We start from the raw sequence: 22,309 nt of genomic DNA, 5'->3' as shown, positions 1-22,309 counted from the left end.
TAGGAGGTGTCGAAATGTTGATAAGCAACAATATACTAAACAAAAAATAAAGAAGAAAAAAATTATACATCAATTTTTTTTTTGTACTATCGAGGGGTGATAAAACTACCACCTGAGCTACCCGACACCCCGCAGATATTATGTCAGTAGCTGTCCTGCGAGATGTTTCGAATAGGTTGTACTCACCGGTGTTGTTTTCCTAAGATGATCTACCACTCGTCCTGGATCCCAAACCGGTGGTTTGACGGGTTTCTATTTGTGTACCGAAATTGCCTGTAACATATTGTGTTGTACTACCACGTTGATGCTGATATCTACAATGATAATCGGTTTGCAAAATGTGGCTATGGCTGACTTATGCACCAGGATGGTGTTGTACGACAAACCCTCCATGTTGTGCATGTAGCCTAGGTATCTGGCCAATTCCATTGGTTGAGGGCTATTATGATCCATTAGGTTCATGTTACCCATGTCATTGTCTTCCATTTGTTCCAAGCTGGTTTGTAAGTTTTTAGAGTCGAAGGCCGCCATCTGGAAGTAAGGAGTGCCCTTTCTTCCACCATTCAATTTGATGTTATTTCATCCCCACCCGTAATTATTGTTAATAAGTTATTGAGAAAACTTTATGAACTTACCGGCGATCTCAACTTAACGACGCTCATAGAGACATTTCTGCAAAATAGACGTTTGTTCGTAACATTACATGGTAAAAATAGCCGATGGCGATCCAAAAAAAATGGCCTGCCTCAAGGAAGTGTGCTGGCTCCAGCCCTATATAATATTTATATAAACGACCAGTCAACACCATCGAGTACAAGGCAGTTTATTTACGTGGATGATACGGCCGTAGCAGCTCAAGGCAAGACTTTCGAAGATGTTGAAAATGAACTATCCTTCACGCTGGAGAAACTCTCAGTGTACTACGAGAGCAACCACCTCAAACCGAACCCACGGAAAACACAAGTATGTGCATTTCATCTTCGGAACAAAGAGGCCAAAAGAGAACTACGTGTTACGTGGAGAGGCGATAAACTCGACCACTGCCCAACGCCGAGATACCTGGGTGTACTCTTCGACTGCACACTGACGTTCAAGCAACACTGCATTACTACAAAACTCAAAGTGTGCGCGAGGAACAATATTATAAAGAAACTAACCGGGTCATCTTGGGGAGCGCAACTACATACCCTGCACACGTCTGCCTTAAGCCTATGCTTCTCAGCCGCAGAATATGCGGCACCAGTATGGAGCGCATTTGTGCATGCCAAACATGTGGATGTATCAATCAAAAAGACAGGTCGCATCATATCGGGATGCCTGCGACCGACCCTCGTTGATAAAATATACCCCATCATAGGCATAGCTCCTCCCGATATACGAAGAGAAGGAAGCAGACGCATGATCCCAGACACCCACTCCATGGACATCAAGCACAGACCTCAAGGCTCAAGTCCAGAAAAAGCTTCCTTAAAAGGACAACGGAAGTGGATTGCCTCCCAGAAGAGAGTGGTATCCAGAAATGGAAAGAAAGACTCTGCAATCCTTGCATAGAGCCAACAGAGGAAGTCAGAGGAGTCTGGAAGGCACTGAACATACTAAGAGTCGGTGTCAAAAGATGCAAGACAAACCTCAAGAAGTTGGGTGTCTTAACCGGCGAGGATGTCTCATGCGAGTGTGGGGAGGTGCAGGATGCGAAGCATATGTTGATTTGCCCTCGAATTGGGATTGAGTGTGTTGAGGAGGACCTGTTGAAGGCCAATGACAGGGCGGTCTCCGCTGCAACGTTTTGGAAAGGAGCGGTGTGATCCCGGACACGATAAGTAAGTACCCGTAATTATCCATAGTTAAAGGGACAGGTCCTGGGTCCTTGGAGGTGGACGGTTGGTCTCCATACCTACGTGTGTCGTATGGAGGTGAGGCATTGTATAAGGAGATACTATCGCCCTTTTTCGTAAGTCCACTCCCCAAAAGCATTGTGTCCAGCTCGGTGCCACTAGTAAGTACTTCCCTTTTGCTTAGTTCAGGTGCGCTAGGACTCGTGAAAGTATGTTTGGTGGGGGAAATATCCACGCCAGTCTGAAGTCCCTCACTCGGCTGAAGGCGTCGTGAAACAGCGCGCCACTGTCTGTAACGTCTCGTGACACATACGTTGCAATGACATGTGCTGTTTTGCTTGCGAATAAATCCACCTCGGGAACACCCCATCTTTGAAACAGGGGGTGGTTGCGGTATTATATGCGGTGCCATTCGGGAATGAGTTGTCTGCGGGAGAGATGATCTGCCACGCAGCTGTAATTTCTGCGGAAGTATTGTGCAGTAAACGTGATGTTGGCTCGACTGGTAAATACTGGTATCTGTCGGCATAGATTTGAGTCGACAGATTTTGTGCCGCCCTCGTTGTTGATGTATGACACCACTGTTTTGTTGGGTAGGTAGGATGGTAGGATTTGAGGTAGGATGTGAAGTTGAGTCGCCCCAGAAGGGATTGGATATGTGCCTGTCTGAGGGACCAACTGCCTTTTTGTACCTGCGTTGTGTCAACTCTGAGGATCCTATCACCTAGAGCCACCACATGATGTCCTGTTGGGCCTGTGGTGGGATTGTCATCAATTGGCGAGGATGGGACCTCGGCCATATTGATGACTGGAGCGTTGTAGCCGTCGGCAATGCAACCTTCCTCGTGGAGGTAGGATGTGAAGTTGAGTCGCCCTAGAAGGGATTGGATATGTGCCTGTCTGAGGGACCAACTGCCTTTTTGTACCTGCATTAGCAGATGGTGACGGAGTGCTACACACTTCTCCGGCGACAGAAACCTCCGCTTGTTGTGTGTGTCCTACGTAATGTCCAGGGACCCTCATTGTTGGCTTGGGTTCAGACAGGATCTTTTAATATTTATAACCACCATAAAGACTGTAGGAAGGTTATCCTGTATTCCACCTGAACCGAGACTGTTTCTCGGATTGGTTGGTTACTAAGAAGTCGTCTAGGTAAGTGAATATTCTCAGCCATTCTTTCGTAGGCGTTCGGCGACCCAATTGGTTAGGGATGCCAACATAATCGGAGCGGCTGGCAGCACGAACGGGAGACACGTGAATTGTAGGAGCGCCCCTTGGTAGGCTAGTCGAACGAATCGACGATGTTGAGAAGCCATTGGTACCTGGAGGTACGCCTGGCTTTGATCTATTATTACTAACCAGTCTTCTGTTTGTAAGACGGCTGGAGCCTCGTAATGGTGAATTAGTTTGAATGGCTTCGGCTGTAAGAACGCATTCAAACGCTTTTGGTTGGAAACAGGGCATAGGGTCCCATCTTCTTTCTTGGTCAGAAACAGGGTTGAGAGAAAAACTGGGGGTTTGACCCGCTTCTTCTAGAACCCCTGAGTTCTTTAAGTCCTCGACCTCGAGAGTGACCTCTGCTGATTGTTGCGTTTGAAATTCTTTCCGTAAAAGTAAAGAAGGACTTACCAATGGTGGTGTCCGCACAAAAGGTATGCGGGCTACGGCTATTATTTTTACCAATGTTGGGGGGGGTACATTACGCCATCCAGACTCCCCGAAAGTCTCTTAGGCGGCCCCTAATGTTGTTGGTCGTCCAGATGCGGTCACCTTCGCTTAGAATACGGATTCCTGGTGGAGCCCGTACCTCCGATGGAGAACTCCCTTCCCACAGGACGTCGCCCCTTGGGAGTACCCCGGCCATAATGTGAGTTCGAGGGCCTTCCGAGACTCTCAGCTCGGAGGAATCCTTGATAGTGCCTCCCGAGTGAAGGTATCCTTCCGGTAAGGATCTGAGTCATGTTCTCGCAAATTTTATTATGCGTTGTCCCCAAAACCCTCTTCGATTTTTTGGTACAGGCTCATCGCTGTAATGATGTTTTGAGGATTGGTTGCCCAATCCACTAACCCTTGCATACCCTTTCAGAAGCTGTCCCGTTGGGAAAACATCGCATTCTGGAGGGCCGCGATGGTCTTCTCCGTCAGATGGTTAGCTGATGACGAGTGGTCGCACCGACGCAACTTGTCATTTAAACCTAACTCTACGACCGTAGGGGCCGCCAAGAATTGTTTTTTGGGCGTTGTGCCACTCCTTGCCGGGTCCCCTGCTGAAATAAGATACGTAACGAGGATACCTCAAACATCAGCATCTTAATCAACGCTCGTACGTTGAACTTTTCCTCCTGTAGCAGTTCTGCTACGCCGTCTGGTGTCCATTGCTTTTAGAATATCCTCCTCACGGTCATTCAGATGTTGCGCCATAATCACTAATCACTTAACGTTCACTTAACTATCACTTAACGTTCGTCCATGATATTTTTTTTTGATAGTTAGAATGAACTGTCAGACGCAACATGTAAACAATAAGAAAGTCAGATCCAGAATGTAGAAGACAAAGGGATCCCAAACTCCATACATAAAAAATGGACGCGCGGGTATGACCAGTAAATAAAAACGGAGGAATGACCAACGACAAGAAAAAGGAAAATAAATTAGTAGAATATAACCTTACGCGAAGAAGAAAGAGCAAACCCTATCTCAAGGGCGTCAAATTCAAATAAAAAAAAAAAAATTTTTTAATAGACAATAAGGAATGGTGATTTTTCAATTGGGTTTTATATTATTGATAGTCTATGAACATGTTTTTGACGTTTCTGTCACGAATAAGATATGGATAAGATTCGTTCGACAAATATATCCAAATAATTATATATAATCTGAGAATTTGTATAATATATAGGTTTATATAACTGTATATTTCATTGGTTAACTTAATAATATGGCAGCAACATCGCGTACTGCCGTTTCCCAGATTCTCCGCAATAAAGACGAAGGTGGCGAAGAACACACCGATGAGGAACCAAAGAAAAAATCTCGCGAGGACTGGCGTAAAGCGAAGGAATTAGAGGAGGCTCGTAAAGCTGGTACAGCCCCTGCAGCTGTTGATGAAGAAGGTGATTGATCCACAAGTTCAAATATACACCATTTTTATTTTAAAACCAAAGATTTATAAACTATGTACAATATCGACCAAAAACGTATTTTAACTATAGTTGTAATTGAACTCCAAATGTAGCGTGACGCAAAAGACTTTAGATTGACGAACCAATTATCATAAATATCTACTTTACTTGTCTCTCTTGCTAATCACTGAGCCCTACTTTGGGATGGAATACAATTATTATTCCTTAACTGAAAACAGATTGCACCAGATCATTGCTTGCTTTCAGTTATCATTTATGCAAATGTCCCGGGACCCGCTAATCTGTATTGCCAATTGAAAACGTTAAAAATATATTAGGTAAACATACAGTACTCCATATCGTCAAAAATAAACTTGAAAAACTTCAAAATGTTGTACAGTGAGTTTTCGACTCACGACGGGGCTCTGTTCCGCCACCTAGGTCGTAAGTCGAATTTCATTATAACAGACAAGTGTTTGCTGAATGAGGCGGCGTACCTTTGATGATCGTGAATAAACCACCATCCACAAGTGCACACAAACGGTGACTAACTGCACATTTAAAAAAAATAGATAACGACAAATTCGTAGGTGAGCGTATGCATTCTGGCGTCTTCAACTCGCAGCCCGAGACGTATGCGATTTGTTGATAGCAGCACTACATGTTTTTTTTTTCAAACTAAAAAATCGCATTCGACCAATCTGCGGAGCTCATTTGGCAACGTGTGTTTTGTGAATAACGATGACGTCACATCGCCATATTCAACACGTTGCAGACGAGACGAGTTTTGATGTGCTAGCTGGCTTAGGGTAGGTTCTAATAATTATGAATATTGATACACTTCACTTTTTAACGAAAATGGTAAAAATTTATTAATTTGTTGACCGCGGAGCATTTAATTACTATTTAATTACCGCATTTAAATAACATGCTAATTATATCAAATGGCCGATTAATTAGTGTACAACAGGTGTGCTGTCCGCGTGGAAAGGATTAAATGTATTTTTGAGTACTTAACAACATTTGGTTTTAATTTTTAAGTACTTTGTAAATTATCTCAATATTATTGAATTGCTCTCATTTCAGGCAAGGACATAAACCCTCACATCCCGCAGTATATATCGTCAGCACCGTGGTACTACGGCACAGCCGGTCCAACCCTTAAACATCAGAGACCACAAGAAGAGAAAGAAAAGGGCTACTCACATCTTGATGAGTTCTATAAAAAAGGAGTAGACACAGTAAGTACTACAATGTTTTCAATGTACAAGTTGGATAAAGGAAAAGCATGTAGTCTTGAAAGTAAATGATTATTTTCATCGTCCAGGTTGGTCCTGAAGGCCTCCTCGAACTAGATCTAGGATGATTTGGCAGCGCCGTCTAGATGCCAGAAGAATTAAATAATTACTAGCCAGACGGCAGTTATCTCGGTGCAAAATCTTTTTTCAGCTTTACTTTCACGAAAGTGAATTCCTAAGATTCATAACTTAATTTTATTTTTATAGCGCCGTGACTTTGAAAAAAGACTCATAGATGGCACTGCCCATTGACTGGATGCCGCAAACACTATGTAGACGGATTAGGATTTAACTCTATGTTGACTCCGTAATTTATATCTCTCACAGTCTTACAGCCAGTCTGATTAGCTCTGACCCTTTTGATCATACAGGTCCTCTATTTTGCACCTTACTCTATTGAGATTTATTTCTAGTGATAAGTATGGTTTCTAGTTGTCAAATGCGATACCTACCTGAACTGAAATAATCCTTAGAACTTTGAACAAATAATAAAACTGGAAGTGTTTCTATTTTATAAATACTATAACATACTGCGACTGGCGACCAACGTGGGCCCAAAGTGTTTCTTTGTTATAAATAAATAAAACCATCCTATATTTTCTTGTTTTGCAGAATTCCGTTTCTATCAAATTTCGCAAAGGAGCGTGCGAGAATTGTGGCGCCATTACACATAAAAAGAAAGATTGTCTGGAGCGGCCAAGAAAGGTTGGTCATACATAATTCGACAATTTAATAAAAGAGAAATCCAAAATTAGCAATCAAATAAAAATAGTAATGTATGCTCTAATCAGAGATATCTTAACACAATGAACACTGAGTAAATGGCCATCCTTATTTCAAAACATTTCTGAATTAACATGCAATGATATCATTCATCAGTGGTATTGATATTCTTCCAAATATTATCCTAATCAACACTGTTGACTCTCGATTTAAAAGGGCAGATGGGAAAATCTATTCATCAAGTAATATATTTGTCGGTGAATCCAAAACATCATTGAAAATATTACATATAATTTCTTATCTATTTCACTGCATATGTTGAATGTGTTGATACCTGATAAACATGGTAATTTACAGGCGGTACACACTTAGTACTGTGAATGACATAGATAATTTTGCACGATAGTATTTTTTTCGACTCCGTTCATCTCTAAGATATCAGAAAATTTTCAGTAAGTAAGTACTTGGTCTGATTATTATTGAAAAGTTGAAATGAATATTTAAGGTCGGGGAGGGACTAATATATTATAATCAATTAACACTCCGGGAACTTTTTATTTAGCACTGCACTGCTGGTCCACACTCAATTTTAAACATTTACCAATTACAGGTTACAATTTGTACATTCACATTTCACCGTAGCACAGTTTGCCGTGAGCTTTCTTATCGGAAAGAAATGACCGTATACTATAGGTCATCTCTATTTTCATAGCCGATTTTGGCAAAATTCATAAATTCTAGAATGAAAACCTAACCTAACCTAACAAATAATCCAGTATATTAGCTATTTTCAAAATTTGTTTGTCACTGGCTTCCTGTAAAGCGACAAGAATCGTGTTTTATTTAGACATAAATTTTATCTCAGTACTATACGACCCAAAGAGGTTGGACGGTCTTTAATATACGACGTTCTCGAGGTTATACTGACAGAAAGCATTAACTCATTAAAACAAGTTCTGAGATAATCGCAAAAAGGACTTTAATTTTTTTTTCAAAGCGTTCAACTCCCACGTAGATTTTTTTATAATTTAAAAACATTTTTTCTACATTATAAAAACTATCCTTTATGGCAAATACAATATACGACATGTTACAAGTCCTGTATTTTGTATACGCAGAACGCATTAGGTCATTATCATGCTTTTTATCAGAATAAAAAAATAACAATATGATTTAATAATGTTTCTATTTTCTCACCATTATATCCTATGCCTTTGTGCGTTTTACCAGGACGTAGAGCGTAAAATTGTATTAATTTTGGCATTTAAAACAAAAAACAGCAAAAACTCAGTTAATGCGTTCTGTCAGTATACCCTTGATAAATTTCCGATATAACATTTCACGGTGAATTTTGATACACCAAACTGCATACGTACAAATTTCCGGACACGTTGATTATAACCACGCCAACAGAAAATGTGTCATTCGTAAAAACATAATAATAATAGTGGACCACTACGCACTTCTTAGGATGGCTGCCACAAACATAAAATTGAATTCAAATGCATATTATAAAGTATTTTTCCCTACATAAACTGTGTATATAATTGTTTGTATATAAAGTGCAAAAACAACGATCTGTCCCCTGATAAATCGGAGAGTCAACTGTATTTAATAACATTACATATTATTCACAGACCGGAGCCAAGTTCACAAATGCCAAGATAGCTCCGGATGAATTCGTCCAACCCAAACTGACCCTGGGATTTGACGGCAAAAGAGATCGGTGGAACGGGTACGATCCATCGGAGCACAAAGCCATTATCGAGGAGTACCAAAAGATTGAAGATGCCAAACGTGAGATGAGGGCCCAGAAATTGGAGCAAGGTACATAGAGCATTCATATTATGTTGTCTTTATAAACCATTGATTTATATCGATTGGTTTAGTGAAATGGGGGCTCTGCGATTTTTTTTCGACACCGACAATTATTGACGACCCTAAATATTTTAATTTTACACACAATATCAATTGAACATTGAAATATAATTTATTTTAAATGTGTGAAGACATCTACAATTCACATAATATATACATATACAATGAAAATTTTATGCATAACTTTGTCCGATCCTATCATCTGGGCCTCCACAGAATGGTTGTATTAACAGATTTTTTTTTTGTTTTTATGAGAAATGGATATCACCGACTTGCTCAACCCAAACACATATTGAAAGACAATGTGTGATTTTTTTCTTGACATTACAGGCGGACACGTTATCCGTTATCCATGGCGTACAAGTCGTAATGGGCTATTTTGTAGCCTTTTATCATTCGAGTGCTTTACCCAAATTGATCAATTTACATTCACCTTGCGTCGATTCACTGACCACATGGCTAACTTCTGACTGACATCATTTTAAAATTTGTTGAATTTGACACAAAATATTATGCTATTATTAGATCTTTCTTAACTTGACTCCCTCATAGTGTAGCTAACTTATGTTAACTGTTTTCATTATTTTATCTTCAAATATTATTTAATTATCTGTCTTGGGTATTCTGTTTAGATCCTTCCGCAATAGATGACGCCTTAGAAGAGGAAGACGCAGAAGAAGATGAAGACAAATATGTGGACGGAGTCGACATGCCGGGTACAAAGGTAAGACAAATAAATTTCATTTTCTCGACTACTTCTTGATAATATTACAACTGCTACGTTCAACAGGCAGTCTTTGTCACTGTTGAACACGTATTTTCGAATTGTGTACAAATATGTAGCTAATATTTATTGTGATTAATTTCCAGGTCGATTCCAAACAACGTATTACCGTGCGTAATCTGCGTATTCGAGAAGACACGGCAAAATATTTGAGGAATCTGGATCCAAACTCTGCTTACTATGATCCCAAGACCAGGTCCATGAGGGATAATCCCAACCACAAGGAAAGAGAGTGAGTATTATATTAATTACATCAGCGTTTCCCAATTGGGGTTTATATTTTATATAGGCTTCTAATTATTTGGTAAGTGTAAATACGCAAAAATAGGAAGTATCTTAATAAAAGTAGTTTATTAAATGTTGGTAATAATTTAAAATCAACAGCAAGTAAAAAATGCTCATTGGTAAAAGTATTTAAATAAGCACAGGGAATTATTAAAATCCACAATGGCAAGTATACATATTTGTGTGTCAGAATAGATTAAAATTTGGGCAGAAATAATTTAGTTGGCCGCTTTTAAAAATTTTGTAGGATAGTATTCTTCTCTGTCACTCCAACCAGAGTTATACCATAGACTAATAAACAAGTTAGTTGTACCATAAACCAATTTACTAAGTTATAATATCATATGTTTAGTATATGTATGGTTACATTTTACTTTGATAGATGACAGTTGACTTCCTCACCACGAGAAATCTAGAATAGTATTTTTTTTTTCTATTTTATAAATACATCCAAAAAATGGCTCCACGATGCATTAATCTTCTGAGCAGATTTCTTAAGGTGATGTCTCTAGGTAAAGTTGTTATCGAAAAATAGCTAGAAAAGTTTATTAATCGGTAAATATATATTCAAAAGTAATGAGAAAAATAAAATAAAAAATTATAAAGTATCGTGGAGTTCTATATACCAAAAATACGTGTCAAATTCGGTACATTTATATTTATATATATTATATTTATTATTTATTATATATTTTATATTTATTATTATTTTATTTATATGTGGCAAGAATGAATAACGTAAATTTTATTATCAAAATTACGATAAAAATGTACGTAAATCTATTACCTAGGGAAACGCTAAACGGAAATTGGAATTTATTATATCCTTATAGGGTAAATGCACTGGTATCCGGACAGTTAACTATTTTCTCACCTTATTTTCGATTATCTTTTCCATTTTTAGAAGAAAACAAAATATGTTATGATTTATAAATGTTTACATATATATTCTTTTGGTTTATAAATATTTTAAAAATCTATATTTAGGTAAATTACTATCATATTTCTCATGTTAAGAAAAATGGTTGGTTTTTTTAGTCTCCGGACACACAATCTTAGTTTCCGGACGTACTATTTTTAGTGGTCGGACAGATTATTTCGTATAGAAAATAAGACAAGTTTTGGTGTTAAAAAAATATTTTTTCACGTTTAAACAATTTTAGTTAATACAGTGATGCAATAAAAGCAGAAATAGTTCACAATGAGCACTCAAGCAACTGCTAACTTGAAAAAAAAAACATATTTTTATTTATTCAATGTGTTTCTTTCATATAGTTCTGTCGAAGTAATTTTGAGTGCAAATTGAGCAAAGCAAAATGAAATAAAAAACTGAACTTCATAAATCAAATGGTAAAACTAATAAACATCTCAAGTGAGTTGACCAAATTTTGAAATTAATTTTTATTACATCCAAAAAATCTCAAACTGTGTAACTTTTGTTTGTGTTCTATAATATGCAAATCAGGCTTACAAAAAAAAACATACTTGAGAACTGCTGGCAACTAAATTATTGCCATTGATAATTTTAAAAAGGTTCAACACTTCAGTCACCATAATTATATTTCCAAACACACTAAAATAAATTTCAATACTAATCCTAATCCCTTCTCTGACGAAAAATAAATGTTTTCAAGTGCTATTTTCAATCATAAATATAAAAGAGAACTAAGTGTAAAAAATCCATGCTTGAATCAAGCACTCTTCAGTAGTTTTACAGAAAATGCTTCAGTGCTATACCCCCAACCCAATAGCCTGGATATGTGACTTAATGTCTAAACACCTATTATATGGGTGATAAACATATTCATTTAGGTCTAAGTTTAAACAAAAATTACATACAAAATCTTTTAGTGATGCTTCACTATAAGATAACATAGACATTGTCGTGCATTTACGGTGAAACCAACGAACACATCCATCACAGCCAATGTACTTTAATAAACCATCCTCAACATCACTCAAATTCATCAGAACAATTTTGGCAAATCGCCTTTTTCGCTTTCCTTTTTTTTATTTGTCTTCTCTTTTCTAAGGAAGACCTTTCATCTTTTATGAATTGCTGTACTTTTGTCATCCTTCACTTTTTCTTCTATGATCTTCCTCCACGCTTCCGAAGAAATGGCGCTTGTTGCTTTGACAGTGTCTTATTATTCTATTTTTACTCCCAAATTGAGTAGGTTTGGGGTAAAAAAGATGAGATTTTAATGTTAAATTGCTCACACTTGATGAACTGGTGCTTGCATTTGACGTACTCGTACCAGCTATGGGAGATAATTGTGTAAATACATAATAATTAATTAGAAAATAGCTTTGTCCGGTCATTCAATATTGAATTTTAGTCGCCGGACAGCAGGATCAAAATTATAAAATCGTGTCCGAAAACTAAAAATATTTACAATTCTATGTTTGTCCTTTTCTAACTTGTATGAAACCAAGCAAGCCTCGATGTGATACTGTACACACACAAATACTCAATGTCTCTTATAAATTCAGTGCCCGGACACTGCGTCCGACAACTAAAAAAAGATAAAATTTTGCACTTTAGTTGCCGGACACCAAATATTTAACTAACTTTAACAAAATACATTATTTTTATCATTGAATAATATACAAGAACATATTACTGAATAATATGAAACATCTTTGAAGCGAATAAATGAAATAATCATAGTTTTAACGTACTTTTTGTATCCTTCGTTCACTAATTATTTTTTAAGAAATCGAATATTTTTTTTGTTGAGTCAACATGTGCACCACTACTAATGTAATACTATAGAATAAATTCATTTGTGCGTGACAAATATAATTTTATTGGTCAAGGAACAATACAGGCACAATATGTGAGTCATCCTTCATATGAAACTCTCATACTTTGCTTATTTTCGTTATATTTGTACAAAACTGTCCGTATACTGAAGCTGTCCGGGGACTAATGCAGTTACCCTATCTTTTTTTTTTAATTTAAAAAAACATCGATTTAGAGGTTAGAAAGCATGTAATTAAAATCGAAAAATCTCGGTTTAGACGCAATTAATCACGAAAAACGTTTAGCGTTTCTATTAAAAATATTATTTATTAATTTTTACGGGAGTTATTTAAATTTAATCTTGTATTTTTGTATATTAACGAATCAATAGAATCGATAGAAATAATAATTGCCCAAATTGACAACACTTAGCCGATGCTTGGCCGTCCGGTGCTGCCCTTCGTGGAATTATTTCGAAACAATACCTACATACAAAATACACACACACATACATTGAAAATAAAAGCACACTCACACATAGATAAGACGTATGACGAATGACATTTTCAAAGCCAAGCTCTCGTGTCAATAATATTATTTTCTGTTTGCGATATCGACGATAGGCAATGGACTACATATATCAACCTCCACTTTTTGACATAGTGTTGTGTAATTATTTCAGATATTTATTACTGTTTTGCCGTACCTACCTTTTATAAAGCGATTTTTAAATACATATAGTTTCATAATAATATAAAGAAAGCATACGAGCATATAAGTAAATAAAATTCGTCTATTTACGTGGTAGTCGCGAAAATTATGAACAATATACAATGTTAAAAATAATAAGAATTGTTAAAATTTCTAGTCACAGTATTATTCAAAGACAAATTAACCCGATCAAAACAGCCTCGACAAACTTCCACTTCACTAACTTTTGTTCTATATGCTCATCCTGGATACAGCGGCAAACACATTTTGAAAATAGCTGATATACTGTACCGTATACTTCGTAAAATACACGCCTTTTATATATTCCGTTATATTGTACAAGAGCTTCTTCACACTCTTCAAACTTCTAAATATTTATATTAGTAAAAATAGTATACTATTTATGTAGATGTTGAAATAAACATTCTCAATATGCACAGGGTCTAATTATATGAAATTGAAAATAAGGATAAAAAGTAAAAGAAAGTAAATTATCATGTTTGATGGTAATTGGAGCATATGGGGCTCCACATAGTGGAGGTTGTATAAACATAACACGTAAGCGTGTAGTTCGATAGTTTTGTCAGAAAATATAACATACTTAGAGCGACGCCGAGCGAGAGAAAACGATGCAATAGGCTTCGTGTAAGAGCTGTCGGAAATAATTAGGGTAACAATAATTAAATTTCCCATCGCAATCTGTGCGATTTCAAGGTTAAGTTGTTCCACCACAACAACCCATTGGGTCCTTGCACTGGATCAAATATACAGGTGGCCCTCGGCTTTTGCACGTAATTGGTTCCTGAAAATGTGTTCGAATGTTGAATGTTCAACAGTAGAGGGATGTAAAAAAAAATATCATAAAGTGTACTTTAAAATAATTATTTTTCAATGGGAATAAAGTTAACGAGGCATATTTACAATCAGATGTTTTCTTTATAAACTTGTCAAGAGATTATCAAGAGTTGAATACTACCCTTTTACGTATTTGAGAAGTTGACAGGGAGCAGAGGAGAGAGTAGCAACTGCATGGAAGCGCAAAGTTTTTGCATTATCAACAAAAATCTAAATTTTAAGAAATGTATGAAATAGCGAATTGTGCGAAAGTGGAATGTTTTAAAGTCGAGGGCCACCTGTACACTGAAAAAAAACCATGCATTTTCCATTTACCAACATCATCATAAGTGGCTATCCCTATCCTGGGCCAGTCCTCCAGGTGTCTGCGCGTGGTGATCTAGCATCTTTGTCGACACCATCCAGACTGCCAGTGTCTAGACCTGTCAATCGACCTCCGACTAACCGGTCTGGTATCCACGATTCCCCTCGGCAGTTGAAGACTGTCCATTCTTGCTACATGGCTCGCCCATTGGAGTCTGCCAAGTTTAACGAATGTGCAGATACATTATTGGATGATGTTGTAGAGCTCCAGGTTATGTCGAATATGTCATTCTTCTCCTTCTAGTATGGGTTCATACATATACGTAGCACCTTCCTCTCGATCAATGAATACAAATACGTAAGACTGAAAAAGTTTAGTGTACACTATTTATATCGTAAGAGCCTACCTCCATCATTTACCACTGCGTTATAGTCTATGAGCGGAATGCGCAATCTAAGATTTCGATCCTAAGGATAAGTCGCCGAAAAGCATGACTTAACTATAGACAATCCTGAGTATAGAGTTAAGGAATCCTTAACCATATACTACTTTTGTTATGAACACGCCCCCTTCTGTATTACCATTTACCACTAACAGCTGCTGTCAAAATAAATTCGCATGTCTATAAAACAGTCCATACACTCAAATTCATTTGACAATGTATCTCAATATGGATATTGATAGTGTTAATTCATTTGGCATGTACTTGCAGAATATTATTTTACTTTTATACGCCAGCCCCCAGAAACACAAAATGCCAGGTGAAGAATGACACTTGACGCTAGTGTTACCATGTTAAAAAAATATCTTGCGGTGCCTGTGGAATCACGTTATTGCATTTATAAAATGCAGTTGTCATATCGTCACTGTTCTGGCAGAAGACACTGATTCGAAAAATTGACATATTGAGTTAGTACCAAAATGTTCCTTATTTCAAACTTTACCGTCTGGAAACCTTCTTAATAAATAAACAGTCTTTATTTTAAAGTCATCCTTTTTACGACTACTTAATAAACTCACATGATAGACCATTATTTCAAACATTTTAACAACTTCAAAGTCAAATTACTCAAAACTAGTATTCTCCAGTTAGTGTGTTCTGCCAGAACAGAGACGATATTTTTATCATCGTTTAACAATTATAAAATAATTTACCTAAACTATAGGAAAGAGAATTTTTAAATATGGTATTATTTTCAATAGAAATGATCTTAACTAAGGACAATGTTTCTGCATAGTGTTTTCTGCTAAGGAAATTTTAGTTATGACAAATGTTTCTGCATTCCACTCTATACTCTTAACCTCTGATTTTAATTATCTTTTTTCCATCTTGTAACCGAGTAAAACATTATTTCAGAAGCGACTATGCCGGTGAAAACTTCATAAGGTTTTCTGGTGACACTCAAAAACATGCGGTGGCACAACTTTTTGCATGGGAGGCGCACGAGAAAGGAGTGGATGTTCATTTGCTCGCTGAGCCAACGAAACTCGAAGTGTTGCAGAAGGAATATGACAAGAAGAAAGAACAGTTTAAGAGTCAGGTATGGATAGAATCTATTTAAATTATGATAATCATATGTCAATGCCATTTTGTATAATGCTCTAACTATAATTATGAGCAGACTCGCAGACTAATGTCGATCATCATGAGTAATCGCACTCCTAGTTTTAGACTATGACAAGTCAAAAAATAGCATTCTGAGATAATTGGATTCAACATCGCAAACTCTCTGAACTAGATAAATTAAAAAATCTTATGTAGGTACTAAACCGATTTTGTTATCACTATTTGTATATTGTATATTAAAACCATACAGAAAATGTACTTTTACTAGTATTTTTGAAATGTCAGTCAAAAATTAAACTCTTGATTCTGTGATAACCTATCATGCACATTACATAGTATCATAAATTTAACTAGTTTAGACTTGTAATAGTGTTTGACTAGGTAAATAATTATCGATATCTGTAACTTTTATGACTTGTCATAACGATTCAGGATTGGACTGTCGCGATGCTTGTTGGGTTTGGTTCACACAATTCACTTTGCTACTTGTAAAAAAATATAAATGGACCAAAAAATTTGTGAACAAAAAGTCAACGTTGTGGCTACATTAAAAGTCTTACCTCGTTTCTTCTGACAAATGTTGCCACAAACTGTTGGAGGTTATGTTTCCACAAGAAATAGTTGCGAATTGAATTTACTATGTGTAAGCATATTTTTGTTTCGTATTATTATTGTCTGTTCAAATGATGAATGAAGTCTTGTCATGCCGGCAAAGGTCAATATAACAGCATTGACAGTGCGGGACTAGGGGCGGAATGCACCTTCAGATATTTTCGGTCGTTCTTGGTAATCATGAACCCTAGTCATCGAGTTGGGTCGAACATCTTTTATGCATTGCTTGAAATACCGATATCATAATATTGTATTGTTTGAAATAGGTAAAAGAATCAGTACTCGATCGGTATGGCGGAGCTGAACATCTTCAAGTTCCACCAAAGGCCCTTCTACTTGCTCAAACAGAAGTATTCATGCAGTACAACAGAGACGGTACACTCATACAAGGGCAGGAGAAACAAGTCGCAAGGTTTGATTTTATTTTATTTTCAATTTTACTCTTTCTATCAACATCATATTAATGATGTTTTAAGAAAAGTCTGTCACAATTTTCAATGACTGGCTCATGAAATAGTGTATTTTATTACGATTTATTGAATATTTTTATATGCCAGGACTAAAAAATAAACTAGGATAAATAAATAGGACTAAATAAAACTAAATATATGAAAATAATGTTCAAGGGACTTTTTTTTCGAAAAAATTTCGAATTACGGCGAATTTCGAATTATTCGTGTTCTTATTAATGAGGTTCTACTGTATTGTGTTCACGTCAAAACTTCTTACCAAGATTTTTGTCATAGGAACATAAACATATCCAAAATTCTTGATAAAAACCATTATTTTTACCAAAAAAACATGATGTAATTATGTGAGGAAGATTGAAAATGTCCTCTCTGAAAAAGTAGCGTGATCTTGAAATCGTTGTTTTGAGATAATGAGGATTAAACACAACGCGCTAGTTCAAAGAAATGAATTTTGGCTAGAACATAGACCTATGTTTTGTCATTTGAACTGATTTACCGAAAACTAACGTTATCGTGATAATGCCCTTTTTCCAGATCACGGCTCAATTATACATTTTTTCCTCCTACAGGGCTATTCTAAATGGTTAACACGGCAACACGTTTCCGTTATTTTTGTTGCTCCAAAATAACACAGATATCACTCGGAGCAATTCCATTCAATTCCAACACGGTGGTTGTCTACAATAATTGCTACTTACTTGATTCCAAATGTATCCGATTAAAATCAAGTCTCTTCTTCTTTCTTTCGACCATGTCCGATCCTAATAGGATCATATGGGGTTGAAGTTAACTTCCCAGTATTATTAACTGCCTGAATACAACATTTTTTTTTTTTTTATTGATTTTGGAGTTTAATGATATGTTAGAATAGGCCCTGCCCTGCTGATGTAGAATATGAATTCGAACACCAGTTATATAATATTTTATAATATATATATATTATAGTTATATAAGACTTAAACGGTTGTTTTTTATCATAATAGATTTTTGGGTTTCCACCGCGTGTACTTCTTCCTTCTTTCCTCAACGTTTCTCTCTTGATAATGGCCTCTGCAACGAGCCCGAAACGTCGAGGAAAGAAGGAAGAAGTACATGCAGTGGAAACCCACAAATCTATTACGATATATATGACCAGTCTTCTCCAGTTCTTTGAGTATTCATTATTTTCTGCGAATCAAGAATATTCTTTACGAGTTATTGATTATTGATTAACCGTTATTTTTATTTTTTGTTATTTGCAGAAGTAAATATGAAGAAGACGTGTTGATCAACAATCACACCTGTGCTTGGGGATCGTATTGGAAGGCGGGAAAGTGGGCCTACAAATGTTGCCATTCATTTATCAAGGTATGTATATTATTTCGTTCTGTGTCAACAGCCTGGACCAATTTACTGCTGGATAAAGGCCTCTTCAAGTTGATTCCATTCCTCTCGGTCATCCACCTTGACAATCTCGTAAATCAAGTAGCCTTCTATGTCTACCTTTCAAACGTTTTCTATCTCTTATATCATTAGATTTGTCCACCGCTTATCTCTTCCGCGAGCTGTGTCATGACCATTTTCAATTAAATTTCTTTCCAAACACATATCGCATGCCGTTGATTGTTCTCTTATCCAAATATTTCACTTTTTGTCCTTTTAGTTCAGGCATAATAGGTCACTTTTAAATACAGTATTCAAACGACCGATAACTATGAAAAAGCATTAGATTCAACTTTTTCTTAAACTAAGTGAAATTTTCCAGATGTCATACTGCGTGGGTGAAGCTGGCAAATCAGTGGTTATGGAAACAGACTACATTCCGACACCGGGCTCAAGTAATCAGGGCGTATCGAGGGCACCCGTCTCCGAGACCGCCCTCAAAGAGACAGTGAAGAGTGAATCGGAAAGTGGCAGCTCCAGCTCAGAGGCCGAAGTGACTGCTGTCGACGTGCGATCCAAGACCGAGAAGACTAGCAGCAAAAAGAAGAAGAAGAAAGACAAAAAGAGCAAAAAGGCAAAGAATAAGAAGAAGACGAAAGATCTCAGCGAGAAAGAAAAATTGGCTATCGTAAGTGAATATTTGAATCCATGTTTTTGAACAAGGATTTTTGCGCTTATAAATTTACAGACAATCAGACAGATATCGCTTGGATCTCGAGAAGACAGCATCCAAGTTGTTCTAACATTAAAAAAAACCTATGTTATTTTATTAAAAATGAAACCACACAATTTTTGCAATACCTGAAATGGAGATGTTTCGAATGAAATTCTGCAGTTCTGTAAATGCGCTTATTGGTCTTTAGAGAAATTTATTCTTCATTTTAAAACCATCTTGTTTTCATGTTGTTTTCGTTAATTTTGAAGTCTGGTGTTGATAGGTAATATCGCTAAATACAAATAGATTTTGAGTAATACTCCAAGGCCATCTTATAGTTAAGCCGTAGCACTGCATTGCGAGTTATGGTGGTAGTTCTAGGTATTCATTATTTTCAATCGCGTATTTCGTTCAAATTAATTAACATATTACTACCATTTATTTCAATATAAAATAATCATCATCTTCTATAAACAGTTTACCATATTGCACTCGAAGTATGAGCAATAACTACCACTACGATCAAAATTCACGGTTTCGTGCTGCGGCCTGTCTATATTGAGTCTTGTAATCCCTGATGTCGATGAAAAATCACATAAAATTATTTTGTAATCAAAACACGACATCAACAACAGGCCGTCATTTTTATTCACAAACAATGCATAGAAATGCTGCCAATCCAGATGATATTAATTTCTATCGGTATCAATTACTTAAATCATATTAAAAATTCTAAAATCCATTTAGTGAGCCCTCATATTCTTTACATTTTCAATGTATTGTCTTGCTACAGGGCTAAAAGTATTACATCGCATTGAAGAAAACTGGCATGTTAACTTACTACAAAAAATAATGTTTGTCTATTGTCATATTTACCTCTCACTTGTTTTCAGGCTTTGAAGGCGGAAGTAAGATCCCAGAAAAAAGCAGACATCTTGCTGAGCACGGATGAACGGAAACGACCTTACAACAGCATGACTGAAGTTGCTAAACCCACTGATGAAGAGGTGGAGGCCTATTACATGAAGCGGAGAAGAGATGAAGATCCAATGAATCAGTTCGTTTTGTAGAATCAAAAATCTTTGGTACAGAGATGTCTGCATTAAATTAATCCAATTAACTTAAGTGGCAAACTTGGGAAATGCAGGTGGCAATCTGCCAAAATAGATTATCACAGACAGAATTCAAATATAATTAATAGAGACCGGATTATATACAACATATAAAGCTTGAAACATGCATGACGATATGCATGAAAAATGGTTAAAATATATATGAAAAGTGTAAAAAAATGCAACATTAAATAATAAAAAGATACTAATTTTTAGTTTTTTTATTTCAAAATCAAAAAGACGATAATTATTAATTAACAATTATTTAACGTTTTATTACTCTTGTAAGCGTTAACAATCAGGTACTTACTGTTCCAAATGTTCGGTAGTAAGATTGTGTCTTCGATCACTCAAAATATTTTTATAAGTGGAAAAGGACCGTTCCACTTCCACTGAGGTAACTGGGCAGTATTTGAATTTTGGTGCTATGTTGACACTTATTGTTTCTGGCAAAAGTTCACCCGTCCCATTAATAAAACTATCAATTTGACAAAGGTTCAAAGCCATTGTTCAAAATGTTTTCAAACTTATCTCGTAAGTTTACGCAGGAATACCTCTGGCAATGCGGAGTTCATACGCAACAGGTGCGTCCCCAATTAGTTGAACATTAGATACTATTAACATGTTAATTAAATAGTAATTAACAGGTCTGCAGTGAATGAGTTGACTGAATAGATTCAGTCAACGCCAAACCTTGAGTTTCAAGCTTTAAATAAGTGCTACTCACAGCTATGTTTTTTTTTATACTAGAATCGTTAAATGCTTCCTTGGACTGACAAACTGCTATAGCTTCTGCACTATCGAAGTTATTTACTACACTTTTGTTGGCTTCGAAATATAAAATATAGCGAAAATATGCATCACCACTAGATTTTAGGTAAAATATGCAATAACCGGTGAGAAAGGGCTAAATAATCCGGTCTCTAATAATTAACATTGTATATTGTTTATTCATATTATGCAAGATGGAACAATCAAACGAAATACGACATAGTTTCCTGAATTCCATGTACAAAAGCCTTATTTATTCTGACAGGTGTCACTTGCATTTCTCAAGTTTTCCACTTATGTAAGTTTATTTAATGCCACTCACTAAACAGCCGATTTAGGCCACCTAATGTTAAGTATGACTAAGCATCTGGTCCTTTGTATCTATGTAATATAGAGTCTTGCGTGTTGTTCATAGAGTAATTTTGTATATATTTTCAGCTACAGATAGGATCTGTATAATTTATGTTTTATTAAAATTCTTCAATACAATCCTGTTTTTTTTATTTATTCAGCATAATTATTATTCACATTACCTATGTCCGTTAATTTCTAGTGGCAGTATACATACCTTTTGAGGATTGCTTACCTGTCGATTGGCTACCCCTTTAATTATTAAGGCTATACTTCAGCAGAGGCATGGTGTAAAATGATCGTGACTACGCGACGCACAGATTGTGAAAACGACGAATGAGAAACAAAACATAATTTGTCATAAAAATTTTACATGCGTCCATTTAATGTTATGTTTATTTTTATTTAAGTAATAATAATAATATGAAGTGCCTAGTTTCAAAAGCCCCTAAACGGTTAGAGTTAGCTATGTATTCAGATGGATATTTTTGTTACCTATATGATTGCCAAAGATTGAAAATGGTTGGGTGTGTTTTCAAATACCCCTAAAATGGAAAGCCAAAATACTCTTTAGAATATAACAAATAAAAAAATAAATACATAAAGTTCACAGATTTAATAGATATGATTTTTTCTCATTTTTCTCAAAACTACCTAAAATCGTTTTTATCATTTTTCTCAGAACTACCTAAAATCGTTTTAGAGGCTTTTGAAACTAGGCGCTTCATATATTCATTGACATGTTTTGTTTTTCGAGTAAATACATAACGTTTTTTTTGTCATCTTTACACTATTTAAGAATTAATTC

General features: G+C 36.1%; 1 protein-coding gene across 2 annotated transcripts; it reads left to right on the top strand.

The window, feature by feature from the left end:
* The first annotated feature begins 4,633 nt into the window (after positions 1–4,633).
* Slu7 (Pre-mRNA-splicing factor Slu7) lies at positions 4,634–21,638 on the top strand. Of its 2 annotated transcripts, XR_015069988.1 has the most exons (12): positions 4,634–4,948; positions 6,044–6,198; positions 6,868–6,960; positions 8,616–8,805; positions 9,489–9,580; positions 9,727–9,872; positions 15,899–16,082; positions 16,987–17,132; positions 18,432–18,537; positions 18,935–19,240; positions 20,161–20,392; positions 21,437–21,637. XR_015069988.1 is itself a non-coding variant. In XM_085942270.1 (11 exons), the coding sequence occupies exons 1-11, from the start codon at positions 4,774–4,776 to the stop codon at positions 20,335–20,337; spliced, it is 1,770 nt and encodes a 589-aa protein (XP_085798396.1). In that variant the 5' UTR covers positions 4,634–4,773; the 3' UTR covers positions 20,338–21,638. The 2 variants fall into 2 exon arrangements, 1 of the variants encoding a protein (XP_085798396.1); XM_085942270.1 differs by having other exon boundaries at positions 20,161–21,638.
* Positions 21,639–22,309: the final 671 nt, after the last annotated feature.

This window comes from Rhyacophila brunnea, unplaced genomic scaffold (genome assembly GCF_057557595.1).
Source record: "Rhyacophila brunnea isolate RB1 unplaced genomic scaffold, BYU_Rbru_1.0 scaffold_14, whole genome shotgun sequence".
NCBI classification, from domain to species: Eukaryota; Metazoa; Arthropoda; class Insecta; order Trichoptera; family Rhyacophilidae; genus Rhyacophila; species Rhyacophila brunnea.
This window is presented reverse-complemented; position numbering and strand designations above follow the sequence as displayed.